General features: G+C 32.1%; 1 protein-coding gene across 5 annotated transcripts in view; it reads right to left on the bottom strand.

Moving 5' to 3' along the window:
- Positions 1–22232, bottom strand: part of SEMA3A (semaphorin 3A) — a 695593-nt gene that overhangs the window by 88407 nt on the left and 584954 nt on the right. For all 5 annotated transcript variants that reach the window (XM_072965111.1, XM_006211741.4, XM_072965113.1 and 2 more), the window contains one exon: positions 469–562. In XM_072965111.1, coding sequence (XP_072821212.1) covers positions 469–562 — 94 coding nt within the window. The remainder of the gene's footprint in view (positions 1–468; positions 563–22232) is intronic.

Raw genomic sequence — 22232 nt, 5'->3', positions numbered from 1 at the left:
TCTGTCAAGTGTACCCTTTAGTTGGATTGTGCTGATTAAGATGTCCAAATATTGAGAGTGTGACAAATCTTGGAACTACAATTAACAAGATAGAGTAAATCTCATTCTTTCCTTCTGACTTGTCAAAATTCCTCCTTGAAATGCCTCTTTCAAAATATGAAAATCAAAATCATTTTTTTACAAAACAAAAATTATAAAAGGTCTAGTGGGATCATAGAGTGATTTAGGGAATTTTAAAGATACTATTCAACCATTTTGATTAAAAAGAACCATAGAGTAGATAGTTCAAAAATCAAAGCAGCACTTAGTGTTTCTTACTCATTTTCAAAATACTTGAAAATATCTCAACTGACATACTCATAAAATATTTCATGATTAATAATGGAAAATCTTGACATATAAGAAGGAACATGCAATCTGGCTATTATTATAGAAAATTCATTGTTTAACTGATTGCTGAGTAAGTACCTATTAAAAGAGATGCCGTCAGCAGTTTAGGGTCATAAGGACTCTTCCCACGGCCATTTTCAAAATGCGAGTCTTCCAGCTTAAAAATGTTGTCCTGTAGAAAAGAATAAGAAGAATTCAATTTATTTATAATAGAAAGTATTTTAACATGCCAGTTAACCAAAGAGAGGTTCAGTATTCTTCTGCGCTATCGAGGAGTAGTATTATTTGTGTAAACTGTAGAGAGAACAAAATAACTTAAGTGGAATAAAAACTAGTTCTAATTAGCCAAATATTTATTTAGCTTGGTGATTTTTTAGTAGCATTTAGCATGTTGCAAATAACAGTGTATAAATGAACTTTACAGAGCAAAGCATGTCATGATAAGGGTAGAATAATCATTTTATCACAGTGGTATGCCAAGAGCTACCCTAATGGCTCTTGAAAGAAAGAATGTTAACTTTAAACAAAATGACTCATTTACTTCCTTCACAGGGCAAAAAAATAGCAACTCACTATATTAAATGTCTGTAAGAAGATACACTATCTCAATTTTCTGCATGTACTTTCCAGAAGGAAATGTTAAATACCCGTAGCAGTCACATCCTTCACTCCGTCATTCTTACTACTTTGATGCTTACAAGCTCCTCAAGAATTTTTTAATTACTCACTTTGGAAAGTGGAAGGTACCTGAAATTATCCTTATCAATTTCTCTAAGTGGAAAATATCAAACTGTTTATTAGGAAAGGTGTGCCTGGAGATAATGTCCTTAGCACAAGCACAGAGGTGACACATTTTTATCACAGGAACGTGTATTCAGTTGAGGCTCAAGTATTTAGAAATAGGAATGAACATTTGACTATGTTAGAAACTAAGCCAGAAAGCGCTGCAACCAAAGCCTTAATAAGGAGGTAACTAACTCATGCCTGAGACCCTGCCCTCAGAATGTGTCTAGCTACTGCAACTTTTATATGACAGTGGATTAATCTGAGGTGTTTCTGAGCACTCTTTTCAGAACCAAGTGTTCCGGAAATTAATTAGGTCCGAATATGTATGCTTTTTCCTGTAGCACATTAACTTGTTCACAGACTGAAATAAAATAGCTTTTTTTGGCAATTTCTCTACTATTCACATAAAAGCATTTTCTATATTCTTAGAATGGTAAATGGTGTTCATTTTATGGCCAATATGGATCACTTTATTTAACATTTAATATTTGTGATGGAGCTAATGGCAGAGTTTCAAGTTATGACTCTTGAAACTCATCTGAGTTAGGGAGGAAGACTGAAAAGGGAAGCAAACAAAAGTGTTCTCCGTTTTTATTACTGTGAGTGAGAATTACCGAGTCTATTTCTCCTTACATTGATTCTGTACTTGGTAATTAGCTGTCCCCTAGCAATGTTGGTTCTTTAGCTGAGTTCTAAAATTTACACTGTGAAAAATTTATGTGGTTTCTCAGAATTGTGCTAAGTAGTAGCTGGAAGGGCAGTGAGTCAGAAGTCAGGCCCATTTGGGTCAATGATTAGCTCCCGTTCCGTGATCACCAGACATTTGGGTTCCTAAAAATCAATGCTGATAATGATATTTAATCTCAAATGTTTACCTACTGAAATAAAGTATTTTTAAAACATCAAAATAAATAACAGACAAAATTTATTTTTATTCTATTAATACTGCTCATATTACCACTACAACAAAAGAATATGAGCATTTAATACAAGTCAATACCATTGCTGTAAACTTCCCTAGCATAATTTAAAAGAATATTACTTAAAAACATTTACATAAGTCACTAAATTATAAACTTGTTTACAAATACAAATTTATCATAGATGCTTGAATATTAAAATTATGTATGAAATTTATTGTCGTTTACTAAGAAAAAGCATAGGAGAAATCTTAAGAAATGTTTAGATATATTCTGACAAAAATTAGGAAAAATCCAGAAGAAATATGCTCAGTAAATGATATACACTCTACTGCCAGAATGATAGAAAATATTAAAATCTGTCTATGTTACTATGCCTCACAGGTTAGAGGAAGCAGCAGGGAAAAGTGGTGGTGTGGCTGAAAAATCTGTTGTTATTATAAATTTCTTGTCCACATGAGACATTTTACAATACTGACAAAGATAGAGGAGTTATCCCTCCAAATATTGAGATATTTGATGTCTCAGATCATGTGTCCAAGTTAATATGACAACACTAAGGTATATGAGAAGTACTTCCAACCTTGTGTTTAACATTTGATTTACAAGGTATAGGATTAGACTTCACAGGAAGAGAGGTTAAGCATGTCAGTTATGGTTTAAGAGAAGAAGAAAAACTGTCCTTCGCCATGGTGTCAGGTAATGTGTTCAAAGCTGGCCTCCTTTTCCTTTCCTTCTTTTCTCCTTTAAATGGAACTCTTGCCCAAATTTCTGGGTATCTACCATGTAATTATTCTACATTCTTATATGATTCTACTGAAGGGTAAAACACTGAATTTCCTTTCTGGCCTAGTGAGTTGGGGGCATGGAACAAATATAATTTGATTTCTGAATAAGTAAGTAAAAGATATTTCTTACATACATGTGTTTGCAGTGTGAAATCCATACCAGCCACAACATAGTAATGGAGTCCAAGGGTGCTGAAGTTAGACAGAAACGGGTATTATCCCTGGCTGTGCCTTTTGTAACTCTGGGCCTCAGGAAATCCTTGAACCTTTCTGAAAATCAGATTCCTCATTTATAAAAGGAGGATAAGAAAATATCAGAGGGTTGATTGTGACTATTTGTTGCAATAATGTATATAAAACAATACTTTGTATGCCCTCAAAAATATCCATAAATTTCTTTTTTTGTTGTCACCATAAAATCATTCTTGCCTATACTGATCAATGTATTTCATGCCACAGTGGAAATGCCTGCCTATATTTTCATCAGTGGAAATTAAGACAGGTGTTTAAAAAATATATAAGTATTTTGGACTCCTAAAATGCACTGAAAATTGTTCTTTCCTGTAGATAACCCAGAGTTCAGTTCCAAAGCTTTTCTGACAAAAAGTCATTAAATATAATATGTATAAAAACTCTCAATTAAAAAAGACTATCCTTTTAATATGTCTGATAAACTTAAATGTGATTGATACTGAGACATGAAATTGCTATTTCTGTTATCTTATGAATGACACCTATTAAAAGTGTGACAACACTGACTCTTTGTAAAAGAACCCTGCCTTAATATAATTGTACATTCTATGCTGTCATATGTAACGTATCACGTAGACAGCTGTTGGCTGTACTTGGAATGCTTTTTGAAATCTGCTACAATGATCTTCTGTTTTAAAGAGTTTAAATTTAAATAGATCACATATGCAAGTAATAAGACCAAAAATCTTAAGACCAATGTACACAAGAAAACTTCCTAGCTTATATGTCTTACTTGAACTGAAATGGTTTTCATTTTTAGTAATACATGAACAGAAATCTAGCTGCATGAATTCTAATTGCTTTAGCAGATACTTTGAGCATATCATATAAGTTATTATGCCATATTTTATTACATGATTGCATCAGTTTTCAGCAACTATTTTTAGCTTTCAAGACCACTCTTTCCCCTTTGTCTTCTGGATTTCCTGAATGTTATTAGGCTGTGGTGACGTAAGGCATTAGAGGAAATAATAACTGTGCTAATGTCTAATCCAAAGTCTTATAAATTATAAACCATTGGTGACATCATGGCAATAAATTTCCTAAATCTCAATCTTGTCCAAGTAATAAACGTAGGTAACAAAGTTACAATTTTAGTTGTTTCATTTAATGATTAAAACATAAATGATGTTTGTATAAAATAAAAGAAAAAGAAAACCCTACATATATATGTGATAGAATAATCACTTTGGGTGGGAAACTACATAAAATTAATCAAATCCAGTACTTGGATAGAACTAAAAAACATATATTATTGTGTTTTTTCAAATTGTTCTTTCTCCTCTCCTGCTCTTTACAAAGACACTTTGTTTGTCAGTTATAAGGAATTATCAAGTATTCCCTGGTCATACCATGCTTCTTCTCATCTCTGCCTGAACCAGCCCCAGCCTACCTGTCCTCAACTCCTTTCCTTTAAGATCAAATTCAGAAGCCACTTCCTAGGAGAAGTCTTCAGAGCTTCCTGGAGATCTAATTTATTAGTTTCCTTTGTGTATATCCTAATTAACAATAGTGCACAGGTAATGACAATACTGGGTAAAAGTATTGACTTCAGCAATGAAGGGATGTAATAGGATCTCACAGGAAATATTGTGGCATACTGTATTTTACCCAAAGGAAATCCATTTGGATCAAATTCAACTGTAATTTACTTCTCTTAAAAAGGTGACTCTAGATCTATGCTGTGCAATACGAATAGCCATGAGCTACATATCATGATTTAATCAATTAAAATTAAAAATCCCATTTCTCAGTTGCACTAGCTACATTTTAAGAGTTCAGTAGTCACAAGAGACTTGTGAATACAACACTGCAAAGATGGAAACACTTCCACTGTCACAGAAGTTCTACTGGACAACACAGCTCTAGATCCTATTCCCTTAGCAGCAAAGAGTAGCCCTGGAAGTCAGAGGATCTCTACGGAAAGAAAACTTGTCATCACACCACAAGTATAGTTGAAAAAGTCCATGAAATCCACAAAGAAAGATTACACTAAAAACCCTAGTTTTTGGTTTTTATTAGCCAAGGGTTTACCCTTAAGTAATATTCAATGGCAGGACAGATGAACAAATACATGTTCTGTATTTTCTTATATGCCATTTTTCTTCCATTCAAATTACTTTTCCCTATTCCATGCAAGTAACACATTTACCTCATTATTTAAAGTTTAAGTCATAATACTCAGTCCATTAAATGTTCATTAATTTTCCCCAACAGAAAAAAATGTTTTCTCCCTGGAACTTGCATACCAGTCTATTCATAGCCCCTTTGTCCCAACTGTTACCTTCAGCTTTGATATTCAATAATGCATGTCATTCTTTTTTTCTTATGTAATACTTTTGAGGTGAGAGAAAAATCTTATGCACTATATTTCTCTCACATATTAAGATAGAACTTTTCACTGAGTTAAAGCTCAGTGAAAGAAAGAATGAATAAACGAGTGACCATGTGACTGAGTGGAAGAGGTGCTATAGAAAAACTGTATTTAAGGAATAGCAAGGGCATAGCACTGACCTCTCGGAGCTAAGACATTAGGGATATGACACAGATAGGAACACAGTTGTGCGTAGAGGCCAGAATACAAAATTCAAATATTAAACCTAGTTTTAAATAGGATTTTAAGAAACATGAGTCTAACTTCTTGTATTATATGTCACTATTAATAGATTATTGATATAGTTATATACTTCAAATATGAGTTTACTCTTATTATAAAATATAAAACCAAAATTTAATGACAAAGAGTATAATATTATAGTCCCTTTGCTTTTACATCCTTCTTCGTTGTTTTCTTTGGGCTTTGTAATTCTGCAGTTATTATTAATATTAAGCTTGTTAATAAATATTATTCTTCTCAATAGAGCCATCAATATTAAGCTTGTTAATAAATATTAGTCTTCTCAATAGAACCATCTTCATTGAGAGGTAAAGTTATCAAAACACTCCTTTGCAGAACTTCAAAAATCTTTCTGATCAAAGTAATACCTCATCATTCCAGTATAACTCCTTTACCTGACCATTTTCATCAATAAAAGTTACTCCAAATATCTCTGGGATATTGGCGAGTGGGAATATCAAACTGTAAAACTGGGCTTTCACCAAATGCAATTTTCTACTTATAAAAATATAAAATTTCAACTTATAAAAGTACAAAATTAGGATTTGCATTTTTTATTTGTTTTAAAAAACAACCTAATTTATATAAGTTTTCTGAAATACTATACAAATATTAATTGGTGCAGTAAATATACATTAAGTTGTGACTATGTAAGAGTTATGTTTGGAATAAGAAGGTGAAAGGTCTCAAGGAGCATAGAACAATTTACAACAAAAATTATATAACAATATTACAATGTTCATGAAGTATTTGTTAGCTATTTCACTTAACATTGAACACATACTAAGTGCTAATGATGCCTTAAGAGTTCATCTGTATATTTTCACTTATTCTGCAAACAACCTTACTATTATTATGCCAGTTTTACAGATCAGAAATGAAGACATTTTCCATATAATACTCAACGTCATAAATATAATAATTGATGGAGTAAAAATCTGATAACAGAACCGTCTCTTTCCAAATCCATGTTTTCAACCACTATATGAAAAAGTGGGTTTACCATAAATATTATGTCAGATGTACACTATAATAGTAGAAACTGGAAACCACAGGAGTTCAAAATGGGGGCTAGATAATTTTCTGTTTCACATATAAAGGAAGGCTTCATTTGATTTAATCCTATAAAGATGTATTTTGGTAGGAGGTGAGTGTATCTGTGAGTACACACGTGTGTATGTGTGTGTGTAGTGGTTGTGTGTGCAGAGGCCCAGAGGACCTCAAAGAGAGAGGGGAGAGGAAAGTACAGTGGCAGATCATTCCACCTAGAGGAAACTGCATGAACAAAACCCCCTCAAAATAAATGTAACTCATATGATAACATAAAGTTGAGTTTAAATAGTGAAGACTACATACATATATTAAGAGATAAGGTGGATAAATAAATTTGGAATCACACTGTGGAAAATCTCCTGTGCCAGAATAAGCAATTTAGTCTGTATTCAGAAGGTGTCAGTGACACAGTGGCAACTTTAGCTGGAGAACAATAGCATCAAAGAGATGTAATATTATGATGAATCTGATAGTGACGCGTAGGATGATTAAGAGACACATGAGCCTGGTGGCAGGAAAAGAACTACTGCCGTAGCCTGGGGAGGGGAGAGTTAGGTCTTCTTATACATTATGGCAACTTAAAGGAATTTTTCATGTTGTGTGTTGTGATTGGTCAAGTACTTTAGCTTCTTTGTAGCTCACGTTTCTTAAGTTCTGTGGCATCAAAATTCCCTTGATATTTAAACAAAGCTATGGAATCTTTCCTCCAGAAAACTGACGCTAAGCATACATATACTTTATAACCAATCTTTAGGGTTTACTGATTTTATGTAGTCATGGTAAAAGTTTCCAAATAAGTTATTCTATAAAGACCTTTCCACTTCTAACATGGTGTGATTCTATCATCCTAGCCCTCTGAACTTGGACATTTGCTTCTGCTGCTCTTTGTCCCTGTCCTTGAACATAAAACAGGGATTATCCAGATTTTTAAAAACCATTTTCCTTTTCATTCTCTACATGCTATTATTTGGTATTCATTTATTTTTATAAATTCAGCTATTGAACTTCAGCCCCAATCCTTCTGCTCTGATAATTCAAACTTGGTTTCCTGGCCTGTAGGAAATCTCGTTATTTTCCATGGTTATTTCAAAATTGAGAGCTATTAAGAGGCCTTGGCTCTTCAAAAGAATATAACAGCAATTACAAATAATAAACTTTCATAAAAATTAGCCTGTCAGAAAGAGTTATTTAACAGTATACACTGTGGGACGATACAAAAGAAATGTAGCCCTGGTGTCTGTCACTGAGTGCTGGGAAGTTTAAAAAGTAATGCTGTGTGAATGAAGCAAGTGTAATTTTCTGCCCTGATTATAATGTCCTGCCTTTGATTTAACTATAATTTCAGTCATATTATATTGGAATTTTATTTTTCTCTACAATCAGAAAAAGTTAACACTGCTGCAAGTAAATGACTGTTAACTGAAAAAAGAATCTCAGTGAAAGTAAGTCCAAGGAAAAGCTATATACCTGTAAGGATTCCTAGGTCTGAATGTACTAACAATATCTTCTTTTCATGGTAATTAATATTTCTGGTTAGTTTTAGATGTACAATAATTACGAGATGTGGATTTATGTCAAAGATGTAGTCATTCAATACTAAAATATTTAGAGTCAATAATTATAACAATACTTACTCAATAATTGCCAATATTTTTTCAAATACACAACTTGGAAAAGAAGTTTTCTTCAGCAAGTAAAGCTACAATTACATGATAATTGTTTTGACAAAAATGTACTTCATATATTAAATTAAATAATAAAAAAATTCCAGTTATATAAAATGTAGTCAAGTTTATTAGTCAGGATATGCGATCAATCTCTGGTTACATCTATGTAGACTTCTTTCATTGAATTCAATATAATTTCTGTTACTGAGGAAATTTTTGGATCCAAAACAAAGGAAGGATAGTATCATTGGGATAGACAACATTTCTAGTAAGTTTATCTCTAGGTTGATGTAAGTAGGAATGGCTAAAATTATTGATTTCAATTTCTAAAGTCTGTTTAAGCATTGCTTTAGTAAAGCAGAAATCTTCCCCTCAAATTGGTCTCCAAAGATTATATAACTTTTCTGTGGCCAAGATTTTTTTTTTTATTATTTGACTTTAAAGGTAGATGCGGTAAAAATACTATTGTTAAATAATTATAAAATCTAGACTGTGCTAATTATTAACTGTAAGTTCTAAAACAAGTTTTAAAAATATCTTTGAAGTGTTAATATTTTTATCTATGAAATAAATAATCCACAGAATTGCCTCAAGGTTTAAATGAGAAACAATGTGTATTAACACAGAGACACATAATTAAACCGTACAAAAACTTAGTTCATAATTATAATTATCATAAATACACTAGTAGTGGTGCATCTTTGCTATGAGAGCATACTGACAACTCAATATCTATGATAATGTAATAGCTAATATCTGTTAAGCAAATATTAGCCAAGCACACTGTCCTAAGAGCTTTGTAGGAATTTACTTTTTTATCATCACAAAATCTCTTGAAGTACATAGTGTGATTATACTAATTTTTTAGATGAAGTTTTTCTTTCTTTCAAGAGAAAGAAAAACTGATTCACCTAAGTTTGCATAGTATATATAAGCAGAGCCAGGTAAGCAAGATCCAGAACCAGTAATAAATGGAGGGATTATAAAAGTCTTATTTTTGTGTGTATTTGATTTGCATACCATGTTAGTTTATGAATACACATCCTAAAGTATTGTTATACTAATATCTCTTCACCACATATTCCTTGTAGTTCATGCATGTAGTTAGGCCCTGACTTAATCCTAACTGAACTGACGAGACAGATAATGTATTTAATATAGTCCCCACATTATACTCTTAGTACAGTAAAGACAAGTAGGAAAAAAATGAACATAATTCTAACTTTATTTGAAGAAAAATATATGAAATTATTTTATTTTCAGGTTTGTGAAAAATTAGTATCACTTTACGCATTGTCCTCCCAGTAACAACATACAGTCTGTACAGATGGATTAAATACGATTTGCCCTCTAACTTTAAGGAATCTGAATTTATCTGGGTTCCTCAAACAAACATCAGTGACATAATTCATCTGCTTTTTGTCATCATTAAAATTAATGGTATAAACCAAGGAAAACAGAAAGCATATGTGTTCATACTTCATGCAGATTATGTTTTTAATAGGAGCTTAATTTGAGTTTATGCAGATATCTCATACCTGTCATGGTATAATTATTCAGCTATGAATGCCTGTTAACTCCCAAGGTAATATGACAGTGAAAGGGAAAATTCTATCTTGGCTAGAATGAGGAATTCCAGAACATGAACAATTGACTCTAAAATGTTTTGCCCCAGTGAGACCTGGTAAAGTGAGTTCCATCAAAGAACAAATCAGTGGTCCACAAAATATGAAATAATGGAACAATTCACTTGATCTTTTCATGGGCATTTTAAGTCTTCTATGTCCAAAACATAGCTATTTTGTATTTGCCATCATATAATTTCACAAAGCATCAGTGCTTTTTATCCTAAATTATGAAAGTACAGCTATTATTTTTTTACCACTTCTTTTTATAAATGTGTTTGTCACATCCATGATTAGACACCACTGGGGAATTTTATCAACGTAAATGTAAATATGTCAACAGAAATAAGCAGATGTACTGTAAGAAGCACTGGAATCTATTCATATGGTTTCTTTACATTTTGAGATTTTTACATTTTAAGATTTTTTCATAAATACCATCTGGGAAATAATGAGGCCAAAAGAACTAACATTTTATTTATATCAACCTTTGTTTTAGCAAAGCCTTGTCATTCAAGTGTTGTTATCATCACATAATGTAAATGTATGATTTTCTTTTAGCAAATTAGCAAAGATTTCAAAAATAACTGTTATTTTTGGCAAAGGTATTGTAGGAAAGAGACAATTCTGTCAATTCTTGTGGAGAACATAAATTTTAGAAAATAATTTGGGAATTAGAAATATCTTTAAAAATATCCGCAACTTTAATTTGATTATTTTACTTTTGGAAATATATACTTTTAAATATGTATTTTGGAAATATGTATGTTTAAATATAAGTTTTAAAAAAGGGAAAATTAAAGCAAGAAGAGTTTCACCATGGTATTCAGAATATTGAAAAAATTTTAAATGCCAATAAGAGGAGGGGGATATAACCTATGACCCATCTACATAGTTTATTATGATTCAGGTATTAAAATAAATTTTTATATCCAATATGTTATAATGCCTAGATTTGATACTCCTCTTAAGTCATTGTGGAAGCAATATGTAGTAATGTAACAACTATGTAAGATACATGGAAAAAACCTGAAGAAAATGCATCAAAATATTGTCCCTAATTTATGTTATTTAGGTATTTTTCTATTTATATTGTTTTTAACTATTTTTAATGTTTATACAATGATCTTGCAGCCCATGTATTAAAAACAAACAAACAAACAAACAAACAAACAGAAAAACCCCAAAACACCAGAGTTACTATATCCTAAGTAAATCTTCAAATTGGCAGTTCACAAACCAAATCTGGCCTGGAGACATATTTTATATAAATCTTGAATTTGAATGCTTTTTCACGGGACTTAGAATTTTTCATAGGACAGTTTAATGTTTCCACTGCTCCCTGTTTTGTGTTTCCTTTTTCATCTTTTTATGTCATCTGTATGGCACTGTAGGTTTTTGAGTTTGCAATTCCTGTGAAGCATTGTGACTTACTTGAATACCAGAGCCTATACTGCATTATCATCCGATTGTCCCCATTTTTCATATTTGCTCAAAATAACAAAGTCCTCAAAAGGGCTGTGATCATGCTGCCGTAGCTCATAATGGAAATACTGTAAGGTTCAGTGATTAATCTCAACAAAACACAGAAGTTAATAGGAACTTTGAAGAGCTCTGAAACTCTGTCACAATATCGTAAGCCTACATAGCTTTTCACTCATTTTTTTTTTACGTAATTAAATCAATCTATACATGTACTGCTGTTTAACAATGTCTTGGTTCTATTTAGAAAAAAAATTGACTGTTTCTGCTCTTTATATATAAATTATCCAGAATTCTAAAGAGTTGAACTTTAAGGCTATATGGTTACCTACTGAAAAATTCAGCCAGAGCAGTCCTTAGGGAAGTATCCAGATACTGAGAAGCTTCTTTTGTTTTCAAATTAATGACCCTAAAGATATTCTGTATCACATGGTGAGCTGATTTTTGGGTCATTATTTTTAATCTGCTACAGTGAACACTTGTATTGTTTATAAATGAATCTCTGTTACTGGCAGATGTCAGTTTCTGACTATAAAGCAAGACTTTTGTGTTATCAAATAAATAATTACAATTACGTTATCTAGAATAAATCCAGCATTTTTTTTTTGGTTTATTGACTAGAATGTTTGATGTTAAAATTAGTATTCACATGGACCAGACATTTATATCATTCTAATTGGCATTTTCAGTTAGAGAAAACATAACAGATCTTCATAATAAATTATTTTAAGAGTAGATGAAAGCTCAATGAATATTGTGGTGGGCTTATTGATGTCCATTTATTATTCTTAAAAATATATATTATAATCTCTGTCATTAAGAGCTTTAAAATTTTAGATGTGGGGGGAATATTCACACATAAACATCAAGGGTAGTAAAAAAATGAATACTATAATTTATGACATATATTCCTACATCCTTTGTGGTATACAAATTCAAAATGAAGAGATGGAAGAGCCTTCTTTAATAAGTTGAAGCAAGAATGCACATGATATATTTGTGACATAATGAGAAGAATGGACCAATCTGAACAATGAATTGACATGGGAATAACAGGAAAGAAAAATTTAGCAAAATTCTATTTTCTAAGTGTCTAGGTACTGTTAATTTTTTTAAATTGTCAATATTATGATCAGCTTATAAGAGATAGTTCACAATATATATTTACTACATATATGTTTTTACTGATACTTACTAATGTAGTCAACTAAATACAAAAAAATAATTGACTATAATAATTTGAAACTACATTTATTTTAAAATGTTTGCTTCTTTAAAATTGCAATATAATAAATGTAAGTAAAACCAAAATAATGTCTGACTCAAATAAGGGATAACCATGGCTTCCAGGTAGCTTAGATTTATTATTACTATTTAATAAAATAAATGAAATAGTGATGTTCAGAGAGACTAATTATTCAGTATCTCAGTTTTAATATCTTTTCCAAAAAATAATCCTTTCTCTTTCCATAGTAAACCTTTGTGGGTTACTGTTACAACATTTATTCTTAAATCCATAGTTAATTCTCTGAAAGGCATTATTCTACATACAAGCTACACCTCTAGTGCCATTACTGATTGTCTTGTGTTTATTTTTGTTGGCCTGTTTCAAGTCTAGATTTCTGCTTGGCTGAACATCAGTGATCATACAAGTGGGGGATGTGTGGTAGGCTTAGAGACACCAACCATTTCATTGAACTTTCAGCTAGTTACATGTTTAAAGTCTAGATTTTTGAGTCAGATTTAATTTTACAGAATCATTCACAGTTTTGCTACGATTCTTAATTTCTTCCTCTTTCAAGTCTCTGAATGTTGTTTATTTATTTTCATAATAATGCTTTAAAAAAACAAACGTAAAGACCAGAAAAATGACTACCTGTCTATTGTTTCCACACAATCTTTGAAATTATTGTACATGTTTTGAATAAATAATCAAGTAGTTATAACATAAAAATAATATTTATACTTGATTTAAAAATTATAAAATTAGGATAGAAAATAATACAGTAGGAAAATTATGTCTAACTAATGAATTCTACTTCTGTACATGTTTCTTTACAAAAACATTTGAAACATAAAGGAGACCAATCTGCCCTCTGGATAGTTGAAATGAGTCAATGAGCTGAGAATAAATGTATAAATTTTCAGATAAAACTGCTTATGGAATGATCTGGTTATTCTCATTTTCCATAAATCATAAAATAATCCATTAAGCCCATTTTGGTTAGAATGCCTCATAGCCAATTTGGAATAGTAAACATATGGAGACAAAATTCATTTAGTATATTAAATGGTTAGCACTATAAATGCTGCTGCTCTGTGTGGTATTATAAAAAGCCCTCCCCAAAGAGGTAAGACATATTTTTTAGAGAGCTGTTTTATTTTATGGTTTTTAAACATTACTGGAATTCACACATAATCTCCTATCATTTAAATTTATGCTATTTATGGCATGTATTAAAAATCTAGCTCCTCCTTATTTGAAGACACTCAAATGTTGTTAATGCCGAGGTAGTACAAAAAAGGAAAAATGGAAAATTAGGCAGTTTTCCAGTTGGTTAACAAAAAGCCACAATACCTATTTACTTCATATATCCCAAACCTTAAGTCAAAATTTCTGAATATGAGCAAAATAAGGTAGAAATCAGTCCTCAACAGTAAGTGAATTATTTTTGTCTATATAGACATAGACTGTCTAGTATTCTGAAAACCTACATGTGAGCCACTATTCAGACATTACCCATTATCAAAGATAATGCCATTTGGAAAAATAAAGTTATAGTACGTTGAAACTTAGAAATGTTTATGTTAATGTGATGCCTAACCATGTGGGTTTCTCAAGGATGTTAAGAATAAAGGATAAGGATATGTCAGTATTAGTGGAGGAGGGTGCTACACTTGGAATGAGATATTTCCCAGGCTAACTGCACCAATAGACTGTACTGAAGTTCAGGAAGAGCAAAGGGAGGATGAGAGGGGGCGTTGTAGGAAATGAGAGCATATGTAGGAGGATATCGTATTACACAGAGCTTCAAAACTGATCATAAAATCTTAGACTTTGTTCTGAGGGAAGAAAGTAACTGGTGGGCTGGGATGAGGACACTGAGTGAACACAGATGGAAGGGGAAAACTGCCGCAAGATCAAGAAAGGAAAAAAATAAAAGAGGAACTAAGTTGAATATCCTGAATCGTGTGTTAAAGTTATAAACTGCATCACAACTGGAAAATTTGAAATTGGGATTTTTTTGCAGATGAAAGTCCAATAACATTTAACAGAGAAAAAAAATTAAAGAACATGAAATAAATCTGTAGGGCTATTTATACCATAAAATTAATTTTATCTTAAGCATTCTCTTGTATTACTCTAATTTTTTGTATCTTCTTTTGCCTTTCAAAACTAAAGTCATCATACTCCTCTATTTTGTATCCTCCTTGCACTCTTAAAAATAAACAAGGTAAAATGGAAAAGATGCATATGAATAGGTTATCAGGAAGACATGACTGGTTGTGAGCCAGAAGTTTGACACACAGTATTTTGGAAGAGGGAGTTCAACTGAACCTTAAATGTATGGTCAAACCACACTGTTAACCTTCCACTAATCTTTTATTTTATATGTTAAAATCTTGCCATTGTTTGACACATTATAATTGCTTCAATGCTGTGAGATCTGTGGTCATGCACCATCAGGGAAGAGATCAGGGCAACACTTTTTTTCCTGTTTTCCTACCCTTATTGCTATGATAAAGGCAGGTGGTCTGTGTGAATGCTTCACAGAACCAAAGGGTAAATATCAAAGACATAAAGCCTACTGCTATTGTGTGGCTCCAACATCATGATTACGACTGTCCCCTTCGTCCTCCCTTTTTCCAGCACTAGCATTAAATTACAGAAGCGCAAGCTGAGAACACAGAAAGATGCTAGTTCTCTGCCAGCCACTTTCACAGCCTTTGGAATTGGAGCACCTGGGTTTGAGCCCAGGCTCTGCTGCTCTGTATACTCTCGTTGTGTGACTCTGACTTTTACCTCTCTAAGGCTGTTTTCTCCTAAGTGACCAGTACATATAAACTTTTTGCTATTATTTTTATTATTATTATTTTCAAATCCTATTTATATTCCCCACAAATGTTCTAGGAGATAGACATGAATTTATTCACTTGACAGTTAAGGATATTCCCTATGCTCCAGAGGTTACAACTAATAATTAACAGAGCTGGAATGCACAGTAATTACATGCATGGGCAAGGTATTATAATAGAAGATAGGAGGCTTAACTGCTCAGGTTGTTGCTACATGAAACGTGTGACTATAAAAATTCATGGCAAAAAAGATGTGGTTTGTGTACTGAGAAAAGTTTCTGTGAACAAGGAGCTATTATTTCTAATCTTGCTCTACGGCAAGTTGCCTTAACTTGTTTCTTCACATGCTCAGAATGATAACCAGTGGCCTGTGTGACACATGATAGACCTGAGAAACTAAGATAAGTTTTTTTCCAAGGATTAACTGGGAAATACATTTTAGACACATAAAGATAAATTTGGCCAGTTGCAAAATTCGTTTTTCATGTTGACCAACACTTTCTTGAATTTGATTCTTTTTACACATTACAAATTTTACATATAAATTGTTTTAACTTGTCCCTTTGTCCTCAATGATCCTTTCCACATTAATATTTTATTCTGAATTCCATTCCCACCCTTCTACTTGAAGGGCCATGAACACCAACGACTTTCTTGTCCTAACCTCCAGACTTTTCCCAAGGCTTTCTGTTGTTGTTTCTCGGCATTTTCATTGAATACGGAAATTCTGCCTATTATAAAGTATGATTTTCAGTTTTGACTCTCTTCTATGTTTGTTTCACCTCTGTCTCCATTTCCTCTTTCTTTATTATTTCGCACCTAGCTTTACCAAAAGTACTTTTGCTAACTTTCAGTCTTGGCCTTTTTATATTTTTTTTCTCCTTAGTTATAACTCAGAACTTCACAGTCAGGACCTCCTCAACTGCATGTCTACTATCTTTTCTCCTTCAGCTCAATATCTGCCTAAGTGACACACTGCTTGAACGTCCCATCCAAATCATAACCTCAACAGAAACTAAGCACTGCATATTCTCTCTTCTTAACACCAGGATCCTATAATTAAGCCAGTTCTGGTGATGCGCCAAATCTTATCAATGAAATCATCCTCTGTTTCAGTTATTCTTTATTAACTATCAATTATTAATTTTGTATCCTTTAATCAAAAATGCTCATATTTTTTTCTTCCACACCTTCACCATTCAAATATCTACAGCGATCATATCAAGACTAGATTTCTGCTTAGCTTCCTGGAAAATTTCTTTGATGCTCTATCCCTTTGTATCCAATCGCTCCATCACATGCTCCCCTAGCAGTTTAAAATTATATAAAAGCTGCTTTCACCATATTAATTTCCCATTCAGTAATCCATAGTAGCTCTCTGTTTCATATATATAACTTTCTTTCAAGATTCCTCATAATTTGGCCTAATCCTAATGCCCAACTTTATTTCTTTCTATCTTCTAATCTGAAAAATGGTTATTCAGCATATTCTCTTACTAGTCATATTCCACCACATTTGCTATCAATTTCATGTCTTTGTTTCTCTGGTTTTCTTTTTTAATGAAAATATTTACTTTGTTCTATCTGTTTATCCAAACTCTTGCAGGCTATTATCAGAATTTACTTTCAAGTAACTTTTAGTTACTGTACGAAGAGGTTAGTAGTTATAAAGACCTGCGTTCAAAACATGGCTCTGGAATTCCCCAGATCATTGAACCTCTCTAATTTCCATTTTTTTTTCATTATAAAATGCAAAAAAATTCCATGTGTCTATTTAGACTATTATACTGATGAACTAAGATAACTACTTGGCATAGTGTTTGGACATGTAATCATTAACTTTTTACTGACCCTACCTCATGCCAAGGGGCTGGGATTGCAGAGCTGGATAAGACAGAGCTAGAGTATCAGTGTTCCGGCATTTATAGTGTTATAGGGAAAACAGACAGATACATATATATTCTTTTTTTCCTCCAAGCAATTTTAATATATGGTTTCTAAAGGACAATATCATACTAAAAATATGGTGACTTAACTTGGGTGGAGACTGGGAATGAAGCAGCCAGAAAAGGCTTCTCTTAGAGAGAAACATCTCAGTGGAGATCTGGAAGAATCTGTACAACAGAAGTTACACAGAAAAGTGTTCAGGAGTAACTCAAAAACAGTAGTTTACTGATGCTGTTTTATTGTTACTGCTGTTATTACTATCCTCTTGAAACCTTTATAAACACTTTATTCCCACTGACCTCTGTTCTCTGAAAATCTATTGCACTGTAAAATTCTTTTACTAGCATTGGCTTTCTTCTGTGCTTTTGCATTTTGTTTTATTCCTGTTCCTCTGTGCGTTGCAGTGTTCCTCCCATTTTCTGAAATGACCCAATTCTTGTCTTGGCCTGCTTGGGAGCTAGCTTAAATACTCTCAGTCAAAATTGGATACTCCAAATCAGGGCTTCCATGGCACTCTCCACATAACTATAACTGGTCATTGCTTTATGTTACAAACTCTTTCCTTCTCAAAGGCACATTCAGTTCTGAGGATAGAAAACAAGTCCAATTTATCTTTCAACTACAAATCTATAAAGTTGATATCATCATAAAATGAGCACCAAAAAAGCATTTATTGAAAATAGGTTTTTTGACTTTGACAGTTATATGTCTCTAAGTAAATTCTAAGTTACTTAAGGCAGGATGCCTGTCTTAGTTTCATTTTATTTACTACTATCATAATATAGAACAAATAGTATTCTGTGTGTGTTGTATGTTGATTGATTATGAAGACATTTTCACATCCACTTAAAGATAATAGAATATATTATTATCTTTTGGCTACAAAATTTGACATATTTAGAAAAATGATATGAAATGCACTATCCTATTTATTTTTCCCAACTTCTTGCCCAAGAAGATAAAAGCCATTTTAATATGAAATATTAGTTTGAGAATTTAAAAATAAAAAAGATAAAATTATTCCTTTACAAGGGAAAGCTCTTTATTGTTCCTCTAAATATTGCTCTTTGGTTACTAGTAGTCAAATCCTTTCCAGGATTAAAAATACTTCATAGTAAAAAAAAAAGAAAAGTTCTTTGGTTTTGATTGTTGCTGCTTCAAAGATAATCTTTTTTAGATTAGATGTGAATCATTTATATCTAATACTCCATGGAAGTTTAAAGACTATAATATAAAATGTGCAATGAAAATCTAAATGGGGATAATATTTGTCATTGATTTAAAATATTCTGAGAGATTACCATTAGTTAAATGTTCAAGGAATCATTCTTTGTATTTCAGTGAGACAAAAGATCATTCTAAATTTTACATATTGTTCCAATTGCTTTTTAAGGATAAAAAGATGGTAGATCATTAAAATACTAACATATCTTCATAAAAGCAAGAACAGTAATTAATATTAGTTGACATTGTTGAAATAAAGACATTTTCACGAAAAGTAAACATAAACTTTCCTTAAAAGGTCATAAAATTAATGTATATCCATGTTTACTAAACAATTAGCCTCTATTATATAAACCATAAAAATTATAATTCTCAGATCATTATATCAGAAGCACAAGAATGCTTCTAAATTCTTGTAATCTGTATTTTGATCTAGGATCATACAGTGCAGTGCGAAAGACTTCAGACTATTTGTGAACTAAATATACATTAACTAATTAATAAAACTGAATGGTTTTTAACATGTGAAAAAAAACAAAAAAATTCTTTCATGCTATTATTTTTTCCAGGATTTAAAACAATGGAAAGGTTTTAAAGTTATTTAAAATTATATGCTTAACTTTTTGAGCTTATACTAAGAGTAAAAAAGGCGTTGAAATAATAATTTTCCTAAGATTCAACAATGAGTCAATTTAGAGCTGTTAGGGAAAAAAATGCCATTTGGTGAAAAATTATATGTAAACACTCATCTCAAGCACCACTTTGCAGCATGTTTTCTGAGTAGTGTAAAGTACTTCCCCTTAAATAGAAACAGGATCTCAGTCCAGCTATCAGTTTGGTACTCTACTGGCAGGAGAATATATGCTACACATGTTGCTATTAGTATAACTGGTATAAATTTTGACATTTTTAAAATAAATCAAGCCCTTATAGATTATAAATTCTTCAATAAAAATATTTTTAACTTCATAGATACAAATCTACAAAAATTTGTCAAGTATTAATATTTTGACATATACCAAAGTGCAAAATTATTTCATACATAAAAATAGAGGTTAAAATTACTAATTGTAACTGTAATTTTGTGCGACTGTAATTTTGAAGGTAATGATTTAATAGTCTGTTAACCTTCAATCACTTGACAGAAATGTTATATATCAAAATCACACGAAGTTATAATTTCAAATTACCTAAACATCTAATTAAAAACATAGTTATTTCTTAAAAGCAGTTATTAAATTTCTAATGGTAAATTCATTATAGGGCTTATTTTACAAATTGAGTGCTTTTTAATAATAATTATGCAGCTTCTAAAGGGTGGCATATATTTTTATATGTATTTATATATACATAAAACTATTATACATAAACAACTTATCATTTAAGTATACTGGGTATTACTTTAAATATCAAGACTTGTAAACTAGAAAGGAAACCATTTGTGCTATCAAACTAAGTTTTAAAGGTTATGAAATGTACTGATGAAAAATTGCTTTATAAACTTGAAATATTTAACAGATATACAGAGACTAAATACGTAAGATATTTAAAATATTCATTTTTAGTACAGTAGATTTATAAATCTCACTATTACTATATCTGGAAGGATTTGAAGTTAGTGGTAAGAACTTTATAAGTAAAACATGGAAGTTCAGGGGATAAGTCATTTGGACTATCTCACAGGACAAAACCAATGTGTGTTTAATAAAAAATTAGGAATTTGACAATCAGTGTACTGATGGCTGCTAAATTATGAGCTATCCTCAGTTCCATTTCTGAAAGATGTATTCTTTAATGTCTGCTCCATAAACAATGGACAGGTAGTTCAATGTTTGCAGATGATTTGCTAAAATATAATGCAGAAATAGCCTTCAATATGTCAATAGCCTGTTTTCTCTGCAAGGAGGAAAGATTTAATCCAAATACAAAGAAAAGGTAACACACGGAGTTGAACAAATGCAAAATGGAGTTTAAGCTTATACCTAGAATCAAAGAAAATAAATCAAACTGGGACCAAATGCATGACATTAACTGATTGTTTTCCTATTAAAAATAAGAATAAACTTAATACTTTTAAAGTTATAATAATTAGGCTACTAGTGGTTATTCACTAACTTAAATTAACAAGTATTATCAAGCGTCTAAAATGTGCCACACAGCGTGCTGTAGGAAATTGTGTAGCTTGATAAAAAGAATATGATTTTACACAAAATAATTTATATTTCATATCTAATCTGAATTTTAAAAAAAACCCTCCAAACTGAAAGCACATACCTTATCATCAGAGTCCTAGGTTAGGAAAATGGGAGGAGAATTAGAAAAAGAAGTATTCAGTGTTACAATTCAGAATCGTTATTAGGCAGAATGCCTTATTAGGTTAAACATATTTGATCACAATATCCCTTTTGAGACAGGAAGGGGGCAGGGCACAGCCATTCGAGGAACAACACAATGATTAACACCAGAATGGTGAAAGATTCAACCCCCAGTAAGCCTTGAGGCTCAAGATGGTGGGAGATTTGACTTCCTTGAACTTCATTATATGCTCACTGTAACATATTAGTATGGTAAATAACATGCCCACAGGCACCACGGCAGTCCCAAGGCTAGCCACAAAAGGTCAAAGAGTGGGAAATGGTCAATTTCCTAGGAATCCCAGCCCCTTCCCCAGAGTAGCTAGACTGGTCCTTCCACTTATTAGCATATGAAGCCACTGAGCCCCCCAAAACTGGCAACATGGTGCCTCGTGGCCGCCACCCTCTATCTCCCCCTTCTGAGATGGCCCGCACTCTGTGTATATATAGAGTGTGTACCTACTTTTACTCTAATCTGAGCACCCAACCCCTGTACCTCATGGCCTTTCTTTTGCCTTTTGATGTATCTCTCCAAAGAAATCTACCTTTACTCAACTGTGGCTCACTCATTCTTTTCTGTGCAAAGCCAAGGACCCACACTTAGCAGGGCACGTCCCATGGACTCAACTAAAGCCTGGGACAGGGCCTTCCTCATGCCCCAAACCCATTTTCCTGCATCACTTTGAGATAAAATGATATAAATAAATCTTAATCTAGCTAACTGATTAATCCAAAGTGGTTTCCAAAGACTCAAGTTTTTAGAAAAACTGCTTTACTTTGACTCCATGATTTAGACAATATCTTCATACTGTTCTCACAGTGAATATCCAGAAATGTATCAACCTATTAGTAACTCATAAGGGAAGAGCTTAATTCAGTTGTTTTTAGATTGTCAAAAACAGACAGTGATTTTTCTTATAATGCTCTTTTTCTAACCTTCCAAGCATGTAGTATTGAGACGCTTTCTCTAGAATTTAAATCAGTATGTTATGAACACAAATGCCATATTACAATGTCTCATTTTTCCTCAATAGATAGGCATGTAGGCTG

Source organism: Vicugna pacos, chromosome 7 (genome assembly GCF_048564905.1).
Source record: "Vicugna pacos chromosome 7, VicPac4, whole genome shotgun sequence".
NCBI lineage: Eukaryota > Metazoa > Chordata > Mammalia > Artiodactyla > Camelidae > Vicugna > Vicugna pacos.
The sequence above is the reverse complement of the archived record's forward strand: the minus strand, read 5'-3'. Positions and strand labels throughout refer to the sequence as shown.